This window comes from Lepisosteus oculatus, chromosome 10 (assembly GCF_040954835.1).
Source record: "Lepisosteus oculatus isolate fLepOcu1 chromosome 10, fLepOcu1.hap2, whole genome shotgun sequence".
Classification (NCBI taxonomy): Eukaryota; Metazoa; Chordata; class Actinopteri; order Semionotiformes; family Lepisosteidae; genus Lepisosteus; species Lepisosteus oculatus.
Window position 1 is genome coordinate 2385523 of NC_090705.1, and position 16239 is coordinate 2401761.

A 16239-nucleotide genomic window follows, 5' to 3' on the forward strand; every position below is an offset into this window, starting at 1 on the left:
AATGACGAGGGGATTAAATGAAGACTTGGGAACAGAATGTGTTAAATTGTGTTTAAAATATACCTTAGGAATTGAAGTCCTCTAATCTCTGAATATGAATAATATTAAGGGGCCGGGGAACATTTTACATTTGTAGGAATATGTCCTGTTTAGCAAGACGTATTCCTGGATCACCAAAGAAAACCCAGGAAACTGCAGTGAACTGTTATCGCCTCTTCGCAGTTAAATAAGAAAACAACAAATAACCACTGGAACAGGACAGTGTTTTAAAACAAGGAGGGTTAACAAACAAAACCCATTTATTCAAAAATACCCATTGTCAACATACACAAGTAATCTGAATAATTACTTATCTGAATAAGGAAAAAAAAAAACTAAAACAGACACTGTGGTGTTCTTACAGTGCCTGAAGAGTGTAAGTAAAAGGAGTCCGTAATTACACCATTTCAGGATTCTTGAATGTCTCGTCGATTACTGTCTTCTTTGCTTCTAATGTAGAACACACTGCCCAAGTCATACAAGCCCACAGAAGTTCTCTGGTGCACTGGGCTTTAAGTACACAGTAATATCTGCAATTCAAAGGAAAAGACTAGCCTACACACTCTTCAACAAATACAATGAAGCCATTTCTGCAGCGACTGGCCTTTGAAAGCATTCTGCTCAGCATTAAATCTTCTCGATTTCTGGGCTAGTCCTCACCTTCAGATTCGGATTCTGAAAAGGAATTTTAAACAGAAATAAATGTTACAGGAATCACTGTGAGACAGACAGCTGCAAAGCAAGCAACTTCAAAATTCCCATAATATAGCAGAACATACTCTGAAGACAAAAATAATCACCCTCCTTTATCAATTAGTACAATAAGGAATCTAAAGTGCAATAAATTTTGTTAAATATGAATACTTCAGTTTCAACATAATACAAAATGCTACATCTCCAAATGCTTACTTATGTACAGTAAAAGGAATGAAGGGTATTCACATAATCCAGTATAAAATTACTATTTTTCAGCATTTACTTCACAGTATCCTACCTCTTTTTATAATACAATGAAAAGTTATTGTCTCTCTGTATTCCAATTTAGCAAAACACAGATACTACGATATTCCTGTTTAGCAGGACATATTCCCATAGAGGACATATTGCCCTCTGAATACAGGAATCTGTATCATTATCTACCATACCTATTTATAAGGATAGTTGCAATGACTCTTTATATACATGTTACCATTACTATTATATACATGTCTGATCCATTGCTTTTTGGGATATTTCATTCATCAGCTGGCAACACGAAATATGCCACGACAAATGTAAGACTATTTAACTACAGGACTGACTGAGATGTGAGTCAAGTGGGCTCTTGGACTGGTGATCAGGGTCACCTGTACACTCTGCAGGAGGGGCTGCCGAGATTGCACTTGCAGGGTCTGGCTGAGATACAAACAAGTTTGAAGGGATGAAAAATAAACACTGAAAATGCAAAACACTTATCATACCATTTAAAACCCATATTCATACACTACTGAGTCCATTTTCAAACTGAGAAGGCACTGAAAAAAAACCATAATACTTGGCAATGAGAAAGAATTTTGGGAACATTTTGTATTTTGGAAAAATCTTTTTAAAACCTTTTTCTTGTGTGTGAGTTGTCTTAGGGAGTGTTTTTTCACGTGACCATCCAGTTTGAGAACATGTGTAGATCTTGTTCTAGAATTCTGCAATCTTGCAACCAAGTATAAAACACTCTGCTGAGTCATGTACGGGCCTGTCCTGAAAACAGGACTGTCAGCGGCCACGAGGGAAGAAAAATAACTCTGAGTTCACTGTCCACAGCAGCACCAAACCCCCCCATCTTCTGGAGCTGCTCTGTCAATACTATAAATAAAATGGACCATTTACACTTCCCGGAAGCCCGGCATGATCCAAAACTAAAAAAAAATAACAAGGAAGTGACAGAAATGTTTTGACATTCCCAAACATGCAGTAAAGAGGTGCAGTCTGTGGTGCATCTACCACCAAGCAGCTGCCTACAGTGCCACCACACCGCAGAGAGGACTGCCTGTCTCTGCAGTCTGAACAGTCTGCCATTTTACCGCGCACAAGGAAAAGCGCTGAGTTCATGGTGTGATGCGACGATGGAAGCCTGCAATACTGTGAAGCGTGCAGGTAACCTGCTGGAATCAAGCACAAAACGACCAGCTGCTGCTGCTCCAGGAGGCTATGCTCAGTGATGCATTGCTGCATTGGAGATGTTTCTTAATAACAATTCCTTACACTTATATAGCGCTTTTCTCTTCACGGGTAAAGGTGGAGGAGGTACTCCCCTCCTCCACCACCAGGGTGCAGCCCCACCTGGAGGATGTGACGGCAGCCAAAGTGCACCAGTCCGCTCCTCACACATCAGCTCTCAGTGAGGAGAGCAGAGTGATGAAGCCAGTTCAGAGATTGGATTATTAGGAGGCCTTGATTGGTAAGGGCCAATGGGAAATGTGGCCAGTACGCCGCGGTAACACCCCTACTCTTGCCGAGACACACCCTGGGATTTTTAATGACCACAAAGAGTTGGTTTTACGTCTCATCCGATCCAAAGGACGGTGTCTTTTTACAGTATAGTGTCCCCATCACCATACTGGGGCATTAGGACCCACACAGACCACAGGGTGAGCGCCCCCTGCTGGCCCCACTAACACCTCTTCCAGCAGCAACCTTAGCTTTCCCAGGAGGTCTCCCCTCCAGGTACTGACCAGGCTCACACCTGCTGAGCTTCAGTGGGCTGGCAGTGGTGATCTGCAGGGTGATATGGCTGCTGGCTTAAATGGTTGAATAGTGCCTAGGTATCAGTGATGATGGCCCGCTGGCGTCATTTCAAACTCTCTCGTTGACATGGTGACCTCCTGTCTGTGGTTATCTTTTTGCTGTTACCTCGCAGTCTACGAAACTAAATGAAATACATTACCTTCTTCAGCATTTTGGAGCCATTCCACAAATTTCTTCATTTGCTCCAGAAAGACACTTTTGCCTTTGGAAGCATGAGCGTCTTTGTACCACTTCAGAATGGCTTCCTCACTCAGGACATCGGCTGTGATAAAGAGCATGTATTAGCTTTCCCCCCCAAGCGGGACGAATTTTATCTTATGGTATTTAACGGGGCAGCGGATAAAATTTTAAATTCTCACAGCCTCCGTTGGACAGAACATGGTCAACACAGGGGGCATCGACATTTTAAGCACTTCATCTGAACACTCTGCCAATGTGATTATTTTACAATCCAGTTTATTGGGCGATTCCACAGGGTGGAATCTCGAAGTATAAAGTGTTTTTAAACCCACTGAACCCTTTCAGTTTTGTAAAGTGAAAACTCTTGAGAGGACCCGATTCGGGTTTTTTCATTCACCCGAAAGGCGTTCAGCCCAAAGAACTGAATTCTGACTTCCTTCCCCTCCACACGAGCTTTCTAAGCACTTGAAGCTTGCAGTCATCCTGCAGGAATCCATCCCCGCAGGCAGCGGCTTTTCAGACGTCTCGACACTGCAGTGAGTAAACCTGCACTGAAAATCTCCAAATGTGATGGTGTGTGAAGACGTACGGTCGATGATGCCTTCAGTGGCTTGGCAGGGCCCCTGTGCTACAAGAAGCATCTTCGGTATTCCAACTGGGAGTGTGGAACAAGCTCCACAGCCATGTCACTGAAACCGATACACTGGCGTCCCTGAAGGAACAGCTAGATGAGAACCTCGGCTCCACTGGTTACTAACTTCTAAGTGAGTCAGATGAGCAGAATGGCCTACTCTCCTTTGTACCCATGTTCTTATCCTATTGGCATATATTGAATGCAGAACTGGATTCCTGTGTAGAATTACAAATCACACTACTTTTCTCTAGATGGATCTCAACTGATTATCTCCATTTTCTTGGACATTTAAATCTCCAAGCCAAACTGTGTGTGCATCCTCAGTATGCAAAACTGTACAAAGTTGTTATTTACAATGTAAAGATACTAAACGGGTTCTCTTATGAAAAGGGCAGCCTACCAACTGAGGAATATTTAAGACTTTTATAGTATCAATGAGCAATGAGCATGGAGAACATGTGCATTAGTGTTTAACACTTTCAGGTGCACCTGAAAAGCAGACAAAGATGATGTTCGTTGGGAAGGAGTGACCTTTCTACATACAACCCCACATCTGCCCATTCCTTGAATGGCCAAAGGAGATCCATTTCAACAACATGGCCCTGTGCTCCCATAGCCCTTTTTGTGCCAAGATGTTCTTCTAGTTCTTAGACACAGAGTCACTCATATCAGTTTTAAAGGAACCAGGAGAACCCTCACCTTTGTAAAAAAGGACCACAATCTTATGGAAGGACTTCATAAACTGTATGTTATCATAGCAGTACTCCTGAATCTTCTGGAGCAGAATGAGCTCTGACTGGCCTTGGGTACTGAAGACAGCAAGCAATGGAGCATAGTGCTGGGAAAACAAAACCATGTTTTTAACCAAGTTGAGTTACTAGAGCTTTTCCAACATGTCCTCCAAAATGAATGGCTGCATCTGTTACTGTATTTAGCTTCACTGTTTAACTCAAAACCAATAAAACTATGACTTTAAAAACAAAATAAAAAAACACATTCCTGCTTTGTTCAAAGTATATGATTATTTTAAAAAAAAAGCATTCCTGGACTGTCCGATTGTTAACCTGAAAGTTTCCTGTGCTAGCCACATCTAACCATTAAGTTTCAAAAGTCAGCAAAACAAAATGACTGCAACAGGTGTACCAGGAAAGCCAATTCATGATTAGTTGGTTAATCAATGAATTCTTTTATTCAGTCTTTACATTCATATAAAGGGCTTCTAGGACCACATTCATTATGCAAAAATAATAATACCAGTACCTAACCTGAACTGGAGTTATCAGCACCAACAAAGTAAGGTTGAAATAAATAATGTAAGTATAGAGACATCATTCATTACAATGCATATGCCACCCAAGTTATAGCACAGTGGAATGCAGTCTATATAGACAAGGGATTATGCTGAGTGCATTCTAAGAAATCACAGAATTCCCCTATGAGATACCACTTCTCGAGAAATGTCTTCTTTTTACATTTACCTTCAAGTGTTTCAGTGCCTGTTCTGTAACCAGCTCCTCTTTCTTATTCCACTCCACGGCATTCATTACACAGGTCCACAGGAGACCTATGACAGCCTGCTCCTGCAGCTCGTTCTTCTTCATCTCCTCTTTAAGGTACAGAACCATCTGCAAAAACAGTTTATGAATGTCATGCTGGTAAAAAATCACCACTGCATTGAGGTTTTTGCATTTGTGGCTGCCAAAAAAACGAACTGATGAGATTAGCAATATATCACAGTGCCATGCAGGTAGCGAATGTTTGTACATCCAAACATATTCTTCATTAACAAATAACTAGTGAGAACTAATGTTTTAAGGGGTCAATAAAACCTTTTGCCACAAGATAATAAATCTTACAGATTTTTTTGTTTATTGAATGGAGGATAGCTGGAAAAGTCATTACTTGGTAGCTTATGTAGTTTTCTGTGAAACGATCTCGGTTTTTTCTGCTAAACACTACTTCCCAGGAGAATCTCCCCTCTACTAGTTTTAGTTATGAAGGCTGCCGAGTTTGTCCATGTGTCTCACCTCCCTGATGGGACATTCCTGAGAGAGACGCTCCTGTAAGTCCTTCTGCAGCTCCTTTCTGGTCCCCAGAGACTGCTGGACACGCAGGAAATCAGAGAGCTCTTTTAAACCTTCATCATTGAAGTATTTTGTAAAGTGCTCAACATTCTGCTTGTTGGCTGGGAACAGCTCCTAAAGAGGAGATAAAGAATGACCAATCGCCTTGATAAAATAAAATACAATATGAACGGGGCAAACCAAAGAAGAGAGCATACCAGCATAATCATCTAATTTTCATTTCATCATCTGAAATGAGTAAGAAAGGCAGAAGCCTTACTGAACATCTGGCACACTTTGAGAACTAATGATATAGTTAGGGCAGGAGAGGTATTATCATTTGCAGTTCTCAGAATTCAGAAAACAATGAGGTTGTTCATCCAGCAGCTAGGCCAGTAAAGCACAGATGATCCAAGGGGTCCTACTGGTCTACTCTAGTAAACTCCTTGTTAAGTCATTACAGTCATCGTCAGAACAGAAACACAACATAAAATAGAAGCAGAGAGAGAGAGACAAAGAAGGAGAAAATGACAAATGAAAGAGTAAGAGAAAGAGAGAGACCTGTGCAAGAACTGTCCAAGGGTGAGAGGACCTTGGTCTGCTCAATCTTGAAGACCAGACTCTAGCTAAGTGATTTGAACCTTGTTTAAGAGAGCTTGTTGCCCTTTACTTTTAAAACTCTGATTTCCATACCTGTGCAACCCTCAGCCCAAAGACGTTCTCTCCTAGTGGTGACGCTATCTTAATATGATAATAATAATAATTTCTTACACTTATATAGCACTTTTCTGGGCACTCCAGGCAAAGCACTTTACACCAGCAGTGTGTAGCACCACCTGGATGATGCGACGGCAGTCAGATTGCACCAGTACACTCACCACACATCAGCTCCCAGTGGAGAGGACAACAGGGGGGTTATTAGGACTCTATGATTGGTAAAGGCCAATGGGAAATTTCTAAGAATCAGGAGATCAGTTTTGGGCATCAGGATATATATAAAGAGAGATTTAGTTCTGGGTCATATTCTGGAGTAATTAGGACACAAGGTATTTCTCTTGTAGTCCAGTTAGGCATTATATAGGATTTCTGATTACAGAAGTCTGTGTTTTCAGGGAAGACAGAACCTGAGCCTCTGAGATGCAGTGGTTTTTAAATAATCTGTCGTATGTTGTGTTGCGTGTTGTTTAGTTTGTGTTATTTTCATTTCTAATAAACATTTGTCAATCCCAAATACAACTACAGCTATTACTGTTCCACCAGAGCTTTGCCAGAAAAGAAAGAACTCAGGTGCCTCACAATTCTTCCAACTGCTCAGGTATATCTTTTACATATTTGATATCTGGGGGTATTATGTAAATTTAATTATTGTTTATCCTGCTGTATTTTCTTTTTTTTTTCTTAAACCCCATATATTCAATGTATACTGTAACAATAAAATTTCACTTAACATTTCACTTAACACTTAACAAAAAGTTATACTGTATGTTTATGAGATATAGTTTGAAAAAAAAGCTCATGTTCAAATGACAGTTTGAACTAAGGGGTGTGCCCACCTAAAAAACTTTCTTACGCCTTTAAGTATGCCTCCCAAATACGAACACATACATTCATGTACAATATAGGTGCTCCCAGTATGATGAGATTGCACCACTAGGGGGAGCAATGACATTATGTGATGCTGCTTGATACCGTTTCTCCCAATACATGAGTTTGCTAAGCGCTTGAAGTTTCAGCTGGCGTGCACAATCCCCTGCAAGAATCGCAAGCATCTACACTGCAGTGAGCAAACCTGTAGAGCCACTTCAGGGGTCTCGATAGTTGACAAATCACCATATTGGATGTTATGTGAAGGGCTACAAGAAATGATGTATTCAGTGACTTGGTGGTTACCCTGTCCAGCCCAAAGCATCTTCAGTATTACAGCGGGGAGTCTGGAACAAGCCACCAGACCATTACATTGAAGCTGACACCTTGGCACAATGGCTGGGTAGGATCCTCAGATTACTTAGTTACCAGGAACCACACAAGCCTGAAGAGAAGGCCGACCTCCTCTTATGATTAACAGGCCTATCTGTCTAAATAAAGGATTATTTGATATCTGGTGTTTTGGGACAGTTTAAAATGAAAAAAAAAAACGCAGATTCACAACAAAACGTAGGCTCTGCACGAAGTTTGTTTAGAAAAACGAAAGTGCATGACGGAAGGTAGAGGAATTTGTTCTCACTGGGCCGGAGTCAGGACAGTGTTCTTTCACTCAGTTCTGCACCTGAGGGTATCTGCACTGACCCGAATTATAACATGCAACACTTGTTAAAGAAATTAATCTGAATGTATAATGTGCAAAATAAAAGAATGATGCATACCAGCAAATTACTACTTATTTTATTTGAAAATGATTAGTAGTAGTTTCGTCACAGACACTGACCTGTATTTTTTACATTCACAAATATACTGTGTTTGAACGGCAATTAAAATGCAAAGTTCCCACAGTGGAGCACTAAGACGTCACATGGAGCAGTTCATCCATCAGTAGTATTTAAATGCAAAATAAAATTCATATTTAGAGTGTAACATTACAATACAGAACCATCACCCTGGAAGAAGAAACTTAACTACACAAGGCACTGTACCTAGAACCACTGCTGTTAGTAATCGGACAAATAATATAACACAGCTCATACCAGTAGCTTTTTATCCAAGTTGGCTTTTCTTAAAGCTGAGGTAACTGCATTGGCATCCTTCTCAGCCATCCAGGCTTTAAATAACTTCACAGCGAAGGAAGCGGAGATTCCTGCAAATCGGAATTTGGGAGAAAGGATTTAAGGTGCTACTTTTTGCTCATGGTGCATTGCAATAACGAACACACCTTAAGACACAGGGAAAAAAAAAACATTTCTGATGTGAATCCCTTCTTCAACCAAAAGTTTGGCTCTTGAAAGACAGCCAGAACAATTGTAAGGTGTTCTGCTCATTCCAGATCCACACATGGGCCCTGAAACTTCAACACACTTGCCCATAATAAGGTCTAAACACTGCATCTTCTGGAGGCTTTTTGCTGACCATAGACTTCCTGCATCTACACAGTGGAACGAAACCATTAAATAAATAAAAATAAGACTAATAAGAGTAATAAACAAAATAATCCTGAAACTTGTCACTTAAATTAACATTAATTACTTTCTTTTAATTAATTAAAAATCAATTTTCACCTTAACGTTCAGACACAAACACATTTGAACTCTCAAGGTCAACCATGGATGAAGCTGTTGTTTTGCACCCTGCAAAGCTAAAACTCATTATTTTTGCTTTTATAAAGAAACAAGTATGGGTCATTTCTCTGCTGAAAAGCAAAAAGAAAGAACAACACAATGTTTTCACCATGGAGTATTCTTCAGTGGTGCCTTCAATACTGTAAGTCTTTTTGTGCACTTGTTGAAACTCCTTAAAATGACCCCTTAAATACAATAAAGGCTCACAGTCAGCACAGTGTCACACCTACAAGCTCGCTGGTCAACAGAAAACAGGGGTCAAGGACTCAGGAGAAGTGAAGACAGGAGTCACCTCAGACTACAGACGGCAGCAGATGATTCCTACCTTCTTTGACAAGGTTGTCACTGAAGAGGCTGGTCAGAATGGTGGCAGGGAGGGTTCCGTGTGCCAGGAGGATCCCTGTAAGCGCTGCCAGTCTCGTTTGTTCGGACTCACTGAAGGCTTTCAGGAACAGGAGCAGCTGGTCGGGAAAAGAAGAGGAATTCTGACCCGAGTCAGTGCCGTTCCAAGAGGAGCATTTTAGTCCTCACTCGGACTTCTCGCGGGCACTCTATATTCACCCCCATAAGGATTGCCTTCATTGACCTGGTAAAGTTCTGGGTGGATTTTAAAACTCTCCCACTTAGTCTTCCATCCTCTAGCAAGACCAGAAAGGGTGATTTTTTTAAGTTCAGCTTTTCCAAAACAAACAAGACCTTAAATTTGTAGCTAAAGTATTATGTTGCTGTGCTCCTCAGATCCATGATTTTCTCCTCATGGACAAGCAACAGACAAGCAGAATCAATCCTCTCCTTTAATCATTTATTAAAAAGCCTAACCTTTCATTACTGGATTGTACATTTGTACTTCAGAATACCTCTGCAATATACGCGCATAAAGAGCGCCACATACTTTTCAGAAACTCACAGACTAATGATGTTTTATAATATCTGTTCATTAAAATACATAATTAACGATCATCACATCTCTTTGGCTTTCAGAATGCGTAAAGTAATAATTAAGTACATGGCTTTCATGAGCAACGCTAGGACTAGTGTGCGTGCGTATTAATGTCAGTCAGCTCACACTAAACACGCACGATAGAAAAGAGATCACAAGAGTTAAGGACCCTGGCAACAATGTATTGATTCTGCGTCATAATAGAGGTAATTAATGTGGGATTTACTGGAACTGCTTCCACATTCACTGATGAAAATAAAATGTAACCTCGAATCTTTGAAAATGTGTCAGTCAGTATGTGTTGGGTGTCACCAGCATCAGTACCTTTTTGATTTCTTCTTCAAATGCTTTTTCTAGGTATTTGTATCTCCTGATTAGCTTATTGAAGACCTGGAGAAAAAAAACCCATCAGCATTAATGGCTATTGACAAGCCGACATAAGAAGGATGTCATTAACATTATTTCAGCATGTATACATTTTACACATCTTTCAAAGACATGATTCGACACTTGCAGTCAAACAGAGTACATCAATATTCTGCAATTTAATAAATAAAAGAGTAAGGATCCAATTTATTTCAGGGAAAACTGGCCCTGGTGTGAGTGCGTGCGTGTCTGTGTGTCTGTGATGGACTAGTGTCCCTCCCAGGGTGTATCCGGCCTTGCTGGCCTCCCCCGCGAAAGTGAGTCTTTGCTCACTAGGGATGCTCATTATTGGAGTGTCGGACTATGGTGATTACTTTTGCACTCTGGCTCAGAAACACTTCACACCAGGTTCCAACAGAGATCTCCGTTCTGCGTTTACTGGAAACGGTGTACAGAACGGAAATTCAAAACTGCGACCTGAACTCAAGGAAAATGGTCAACTAAAGCAACGGGGTAAATTAAGTGTTCATTAATTTTACCCAATTAATCCGTGCATATTCATTTCTTAAAAACAAAGGTCCTAAATTATTCAGGGTGGATTTATTTGAATACCGCACGATGATCAGAAACGCATTCCATCGGAGTCTGGAGGGCTGCAACAACAAGACAGCAGGCCGTGAGGAAAGCTCCGGGTCTTTCTGCCCGTCACGTTCCAGGAGCCCGTGAGCCGCGGCCAGCGCTATCCTTGGGCTGTAATCCTTCAGGGATTATGTGGAAATGATGGAGCTCCTGTTACAAGGTCATTATTGAGGGGGATTGGGGGGCATTAGCAGCTCTGAGGGCTTTCTGAAGTGCTGCCGCTCCCTGGCCTCACCTGAGCGTAGCCGCGCACCGCGGCGTGACTCTCGGCAGCAGCGAACACGCAGTGCTCGGTCACCTTGCTCCTGTCCCCGTCGTCCATACGCGTCCCTCCGGGAGCTGTGGGGAGGAAGAAGCTGGGTTTGAACGCAGGGGCCACACACTGCCCCCCCCCAGTGCAATGGCGACTCCCCTGTTTTACAAGCATTCAAATTATGCACCCAAACAAAATGACAAACACCCCCGGTGTCTGCAAGAGCAGGTCTGCAAACCACATTGTTGTTTGACATAAGACAGTAAGACCGTGTGACGGGTCTTACTGTCTTATGTCAAACAACAATGTGGTTTGCAGACCTGCTCTTAGTCAAGAACCCAATCAGCGAAAAGAGACTCAGAGCCATGCTCATCTGCTGCTTCTCGCTGGGCCAGAACTGAATGATTCAAACTGACACAAGTTCAATGAACACCATGAACCGAAAAAACAAAACAACAAATAAAAGGTCAAAGCTGTTTTTTTTATTTACATTTCAATAACCGTCAGGAGGACAGTCAATCGGTTAGGAACTCCGGCCTCTGCGAGGATCGATGCACAAAAGGTCCCGATCAAAGTGGTTAATAAGCATCAGAACAGAAAGAGAAAAACATCCCAGGGACTCCACGCGCTTGTAAACTGCTAAGCCTGCCAAACGTATAATGCCGTGTGTGTGGGAATGCCACAGTAAATGGAGCTGGAGCTGCTGTGAAGCAGGGTGCAGTACACTGACGACAGAAGTACTACACGGCCCCGCAGGGAAACAGGGCTCATGGAATGAAATTTGCACTTCATTTGGTGCATCCCTTTACTAACAGATTGTATAAGCTCCGTATACAATCTATTTATAACTCGCACAACTCGCCTAATTACCCACTCATCCACACGCTGACAGGGAACAGGAAACGGAGCTGCTGGGAAAATGTCGACTTTCCAGCCGGGGTTTTCAACGAGGCAATGGGTCTTGCCGAAGTCCCAGCGAAAGAGAGGAGAAGATGTGCAGGAAGATCACCTCCCTGCAAACAGGTGGCTTGTGAGGCCCGAGAACACGAATCTCGCGGTGGACAGCAGGATCGAGTGCAAAAGGAGTCTTTATTCAGCAAGAGCATCCGTGAAAACCAAGACCTGTGCTAAAATACAAGCTCAATAATCAACTACCACTGCAAGTCCCTCTTAGCCCTCCAGCAATGAATAAACAAGAATAATAATGCACTTTCTGTGTGACTACACTGATAATAGAGTTCCTAACAGTCTCTAGTGACAGGTCAGCTGAAAATACCACCCTCACTGCAGCTGGCCTGCCACACTAAACCATCCGGCCATTTCGAACCGCTTTATCCAATCCAGGGCCACGGGAGAGCCAGAGCCTAGCCCAGCAGGCAACAGCCACAAGGCAGGATACATCCTGGATGGGACGCCAGTCCATCGCAGTGCAGACACAGACACAAACACAAACACGCACGCACCAGGGCCAGTTTCCCCAGAGGCCCATTAACCCACCAGTATGTGTTCGGACTGTGGGAGAACACTGGAGCAACAAGAGGAAGTCCACATGAACACGGGGAGAACATGCAAACTCCACACAGACAGTAGGAATTGAACCCAAGGCCTCAGAGTAGACAATGGACAGAGCAAACAAAGTCGCTCTTTGCATTTCTCCAAAATATATATTTTGTTGGGGGAAAAAACAGGATTTAATATCATACTGTTAACTCTTTTCATGCCATTGTTTCTGTGCTATAGTAATGGATTAAAAAGGCACTGATCTGCCTGGCCTCACAGGATACTTTTTGCGTGGGCATAATAACCTGGGCTAGCTTCCTCTTCAGAGCCACAGCAGAGATGGAATGGACAGAGGTTTTGATGCAGCAGTATAGCAAGGTTAGGGACTTCATAGTACCGTGCACGGAGACAGTTTAACACAGCAGAGGGCTATGGACTGCTTCACCGTACTTTTATAAGGATTGTTATTACAAAAAGATCTGCTGTACCGTTAGTATTTGACAAGCAGTCAGCACATATTACAGTCACACTATGCAGAATTCCAGCGGACATCTTCTGCAGTAAACATTTTGATGGGGTGTGTACATGTATGTCTAGGTGATATACTGTGTACAAGAGCCACTCTGGATAGCATTTTCGTCTAAAAGGCAAGATCAATTCAGTTCAAATTCTTTATATAGGTTTACACTAAGTCATTTAGCATTAATGGAATTTACAGAGACTGCCCAGGAGACGATGCCCCAAGAGAATTAACTCATTCACAGAAGGGAGATCTGCTCCCTTCTGGTAAGTTACTCTGTGGTTAGTCAAGAGATTTAAGGAAGTCTGACTTAAAGTTTAATGAAAACACTTACTGTAGGGTGGAAACCTATCTTGAAGGCATAATTTTAATAACGTGTTTCACAACAAACTGAGTTACTTAGTTAAGTTACATGAGAAAAGACTCCATGTCCTAAAACACTCCATTAAAGTTATTTTCATTCCTATCAAATCCCACTGCTCAAATATGCTGTGGTAGTGCAGTGCAGAAAAACAATATACAATGAGAGATAATACAATACTTTGAATTTAATGCAGACTTTCAGACAGGCACGCTATTACAGAAGTGATGAAATACATACCTGTTTATTCTCCTTTCTTGGTCTTAAGTATCCCTTCCTTCACCGAGTAAAGTGAGAGGCCCACAAATGTTTTTAATTTTAAATGATGGCTCAAGTAAAAAATACATATTTTGCAATACACTTACAGTACATAAGTTACTGGGACATTGTTATCTCTCAAACTGAAGTCGCCTCTAAACGTTTTGCCACTTAATCTATGTGAAACCCCTAACCTTAGCATAAGGGATTAGTAATGGGAGTATGTATCCTACTCAGAACCACACAATGTGGATGAGGAAATCCAACAGAATCTGCTATCTGAATTTCTCAGCGCTCAGAAATATGCTTCTTGTTTTTCTAAACAATAAAAACAATGGTATGATTGATCGTTTTAAATTGCAAACACCAAGCAAATAGTTGCATTTATTCAAAATAAACTGGGCACGTGAAATTCAACACAAAATTCCGACGGCACTTCTCATTTTCATTTCCCTGAAGCAAGCCATCAAAAGCAATTCAAATTCCTAAACTTGTACTTAACAGCCCTGTCACTCCTTGTAGATCACTCTTTGTGCCAGACTGCGTAATAGATACAGCATATCTGCCATGTGTAAGGTTGATTACCAGGTGTACCAAGATGAACTCTTGTGAAGTAGTCCAACTAGAAGAGCTACTTACTTCATCATACCTAGTGAATAGACCGATCCAAACTTGTACAGTATCTGCTTTTCACCACACTTACCAAGCATGCTCCCAGCAATGAGGATATCGAAGAGGGTGTCTGCATAGCGACGATAATCTAGTCTTGACCCTGCAACGTCCAGAAACTTGGCTACAGCATCCAGGTCACTCCCAGCTTCATTGAGCCCCTGAATGATTGTATCTCTAAACACGGTAGGCTCAAACTTCTCTTTTTCATCTGGAAAAAACAAAACCACAAGTTCAGCACCCTGACATTTTAAGATGCATCTCCTGTTATTGACTATTGAGTATGCATTTATTTTTATTTGGAAATAGGTTGGGTATGCTAGGGTTTGTGGTATCCAGTTTCCTCGGTAGCTATAAAGCAGAAACTCTCAGTTTAATCTAACTAAACTAAAACGGTGGAAATGTCTGATCATTTCAAACAATATCCACTTATTACAATGAAATTAGCACTGACTACCAGTGAAGGGCACAGGACATAATCATAATAAGTCAGTATGCTTTAATGGTGTGAGTCCAGACATATAAATATTCAATACAACAAAGATAAGGCTAAAAATTGGTTGATTACAATCAAAAAATAGCACTGGCCTTATTATTAACGCTCATCCTCCCTTGAGACATGAGAAATTTAGTGATGTGTGCCAATCACTGCTTGAACCTACCGTACCTGTCTGACATTATTCCTAGTATTTAAGTCACGGAGAACACGTTTTATAAATGTGACCTGCTAAACAGCAACGCCCTTGCAGTGTAAAAACACACACACACAGTTAGCTGTACTTTCTGTTTAACCAGCATATACAGTAATTGTAAATGAAGAAAAATTGAGTTAAACTATGATGTATGAAAATGGTTTTCCAACAAATTTGCTCTTTGTTTTACTATCTAAATATCAAGAAGCTTTTTAAATATCATGGTAACTCTTGACAGATAAAAAAAGAATTACTTAAAGTGAAGACAAAAAAAGCAAAAACTAGTGAGGCAGTCTAACAAAGAGTGCCGGCAGTTGTCTTCTCCTATGATGTCCCAGATTCTAACTTACCCCTTTTCCTGGTTTTGAACCTCTGGCCTGTTAGCACTGGCTTCTGCTGCTTATTCATAAACTTCCTGCAAAACACAGAAGGCACCGAAAAGCTCAGCACAGAAACACCTACAGTAGACACATGGTGAACATGTGAGCCGGACCCAGCTGAACAATAAAACCAGTGCAACTGCCCGAGAGCACAATCGATTTAACACGACAGGGACCGCCGCTGTAACAGTTAAAGCCTTGGCTGACTGTTTTACTAGAAACATATTTTTGAGCCAATCAGAAAATATGCATTTTAAACAAAACCTGTTAGCATTGTTGTTCTTAGCATTCCGTTTAATAATGGGATCAAGTATCCATGCAAACACATGAAAATCTCCTAGAGCAGCTACAGACTTGTCAGATCTGTTAACCAGCTATATGGATAGTTATACTTGACGTCTTTTCTACAGTGGTTTTCAATTATAGTTACCCTGACCCACAACATGTTTATGTATAGTATTTTTCCCCATTTCAAATGTTTCTTTGTGAAGGTGTGTGATCCCAGTATATTAATTAACCAAGTACATTACCTAATCTCAGTACGATAATTTCCAGTTGTATTTTAGTGAAGTGGTCAATGTTTCTTCCGAATATTAATACAGATTCTAAGGCTTTCCTCAAGCTCCACGTCAGTTTGATACGGAGCTCTGCTATAAATCACAACATTCCCTTTATGACTCTTAACTGACCACAGA

The 16239-nt window shown here is 41.4% G+C and overlaps 1 protein-coding gene across 3 annotated transcripts in view; it reads right to left on the bottom strand.

Annotated features, from left to right (window-relative positions):
• Positions 1–264: 264 nt before the first annotated feature.
• The window catches only part of bzw2 (basic leucine zipper and W2 domains 2), a 28164-nt gene continuing 12189 nt past the window's right edge, over positions 265–16239 (bottom strand). For 2 of the 3 annotated variants that reach the window (XM_069194741.1, XM_069194742.1), the window contains exons 2-12: positions 15515–15579; positions 14507–14683; positions 11147–11250; positions 10231–10296; positions 9292–9427; positions 8379–8488; positions 5662–5832; positions 5113–5259; positions 4334–4472; positions 2960–3082; positions 265–714 (exon numbers count right to left, since the gene is read on the bottom strand). In XM_069194741.1, coding sequence (XP_069050842.1) covers positions 689–714; positions 2960–3082; positions 4334–4472; positions 5113–5259; positions 5662–5832; positions 8379–8488; positions 9292–9427; positions 10231–10296; positions 11147–11250; positions 14507–14683; positions 15515–15579 — 1264 coding nt within the window. In that variant the 3' untranslated portion in view covers positions 265–688. Of the gene's footprint in view, positions 715–2959; positions 3083–4333; positions 4473–5112; positions 5260–5661; positions 5833–8378; positions 8489–9291; positions 9428–10230; positions 10297–11146; positions 11251–14506; positions 14684–15514; positions 15580–16074 lie in introns of all 3 variants that reach the window. The other variant, XM_069194743.1, reaches the window with a different exon arrangement.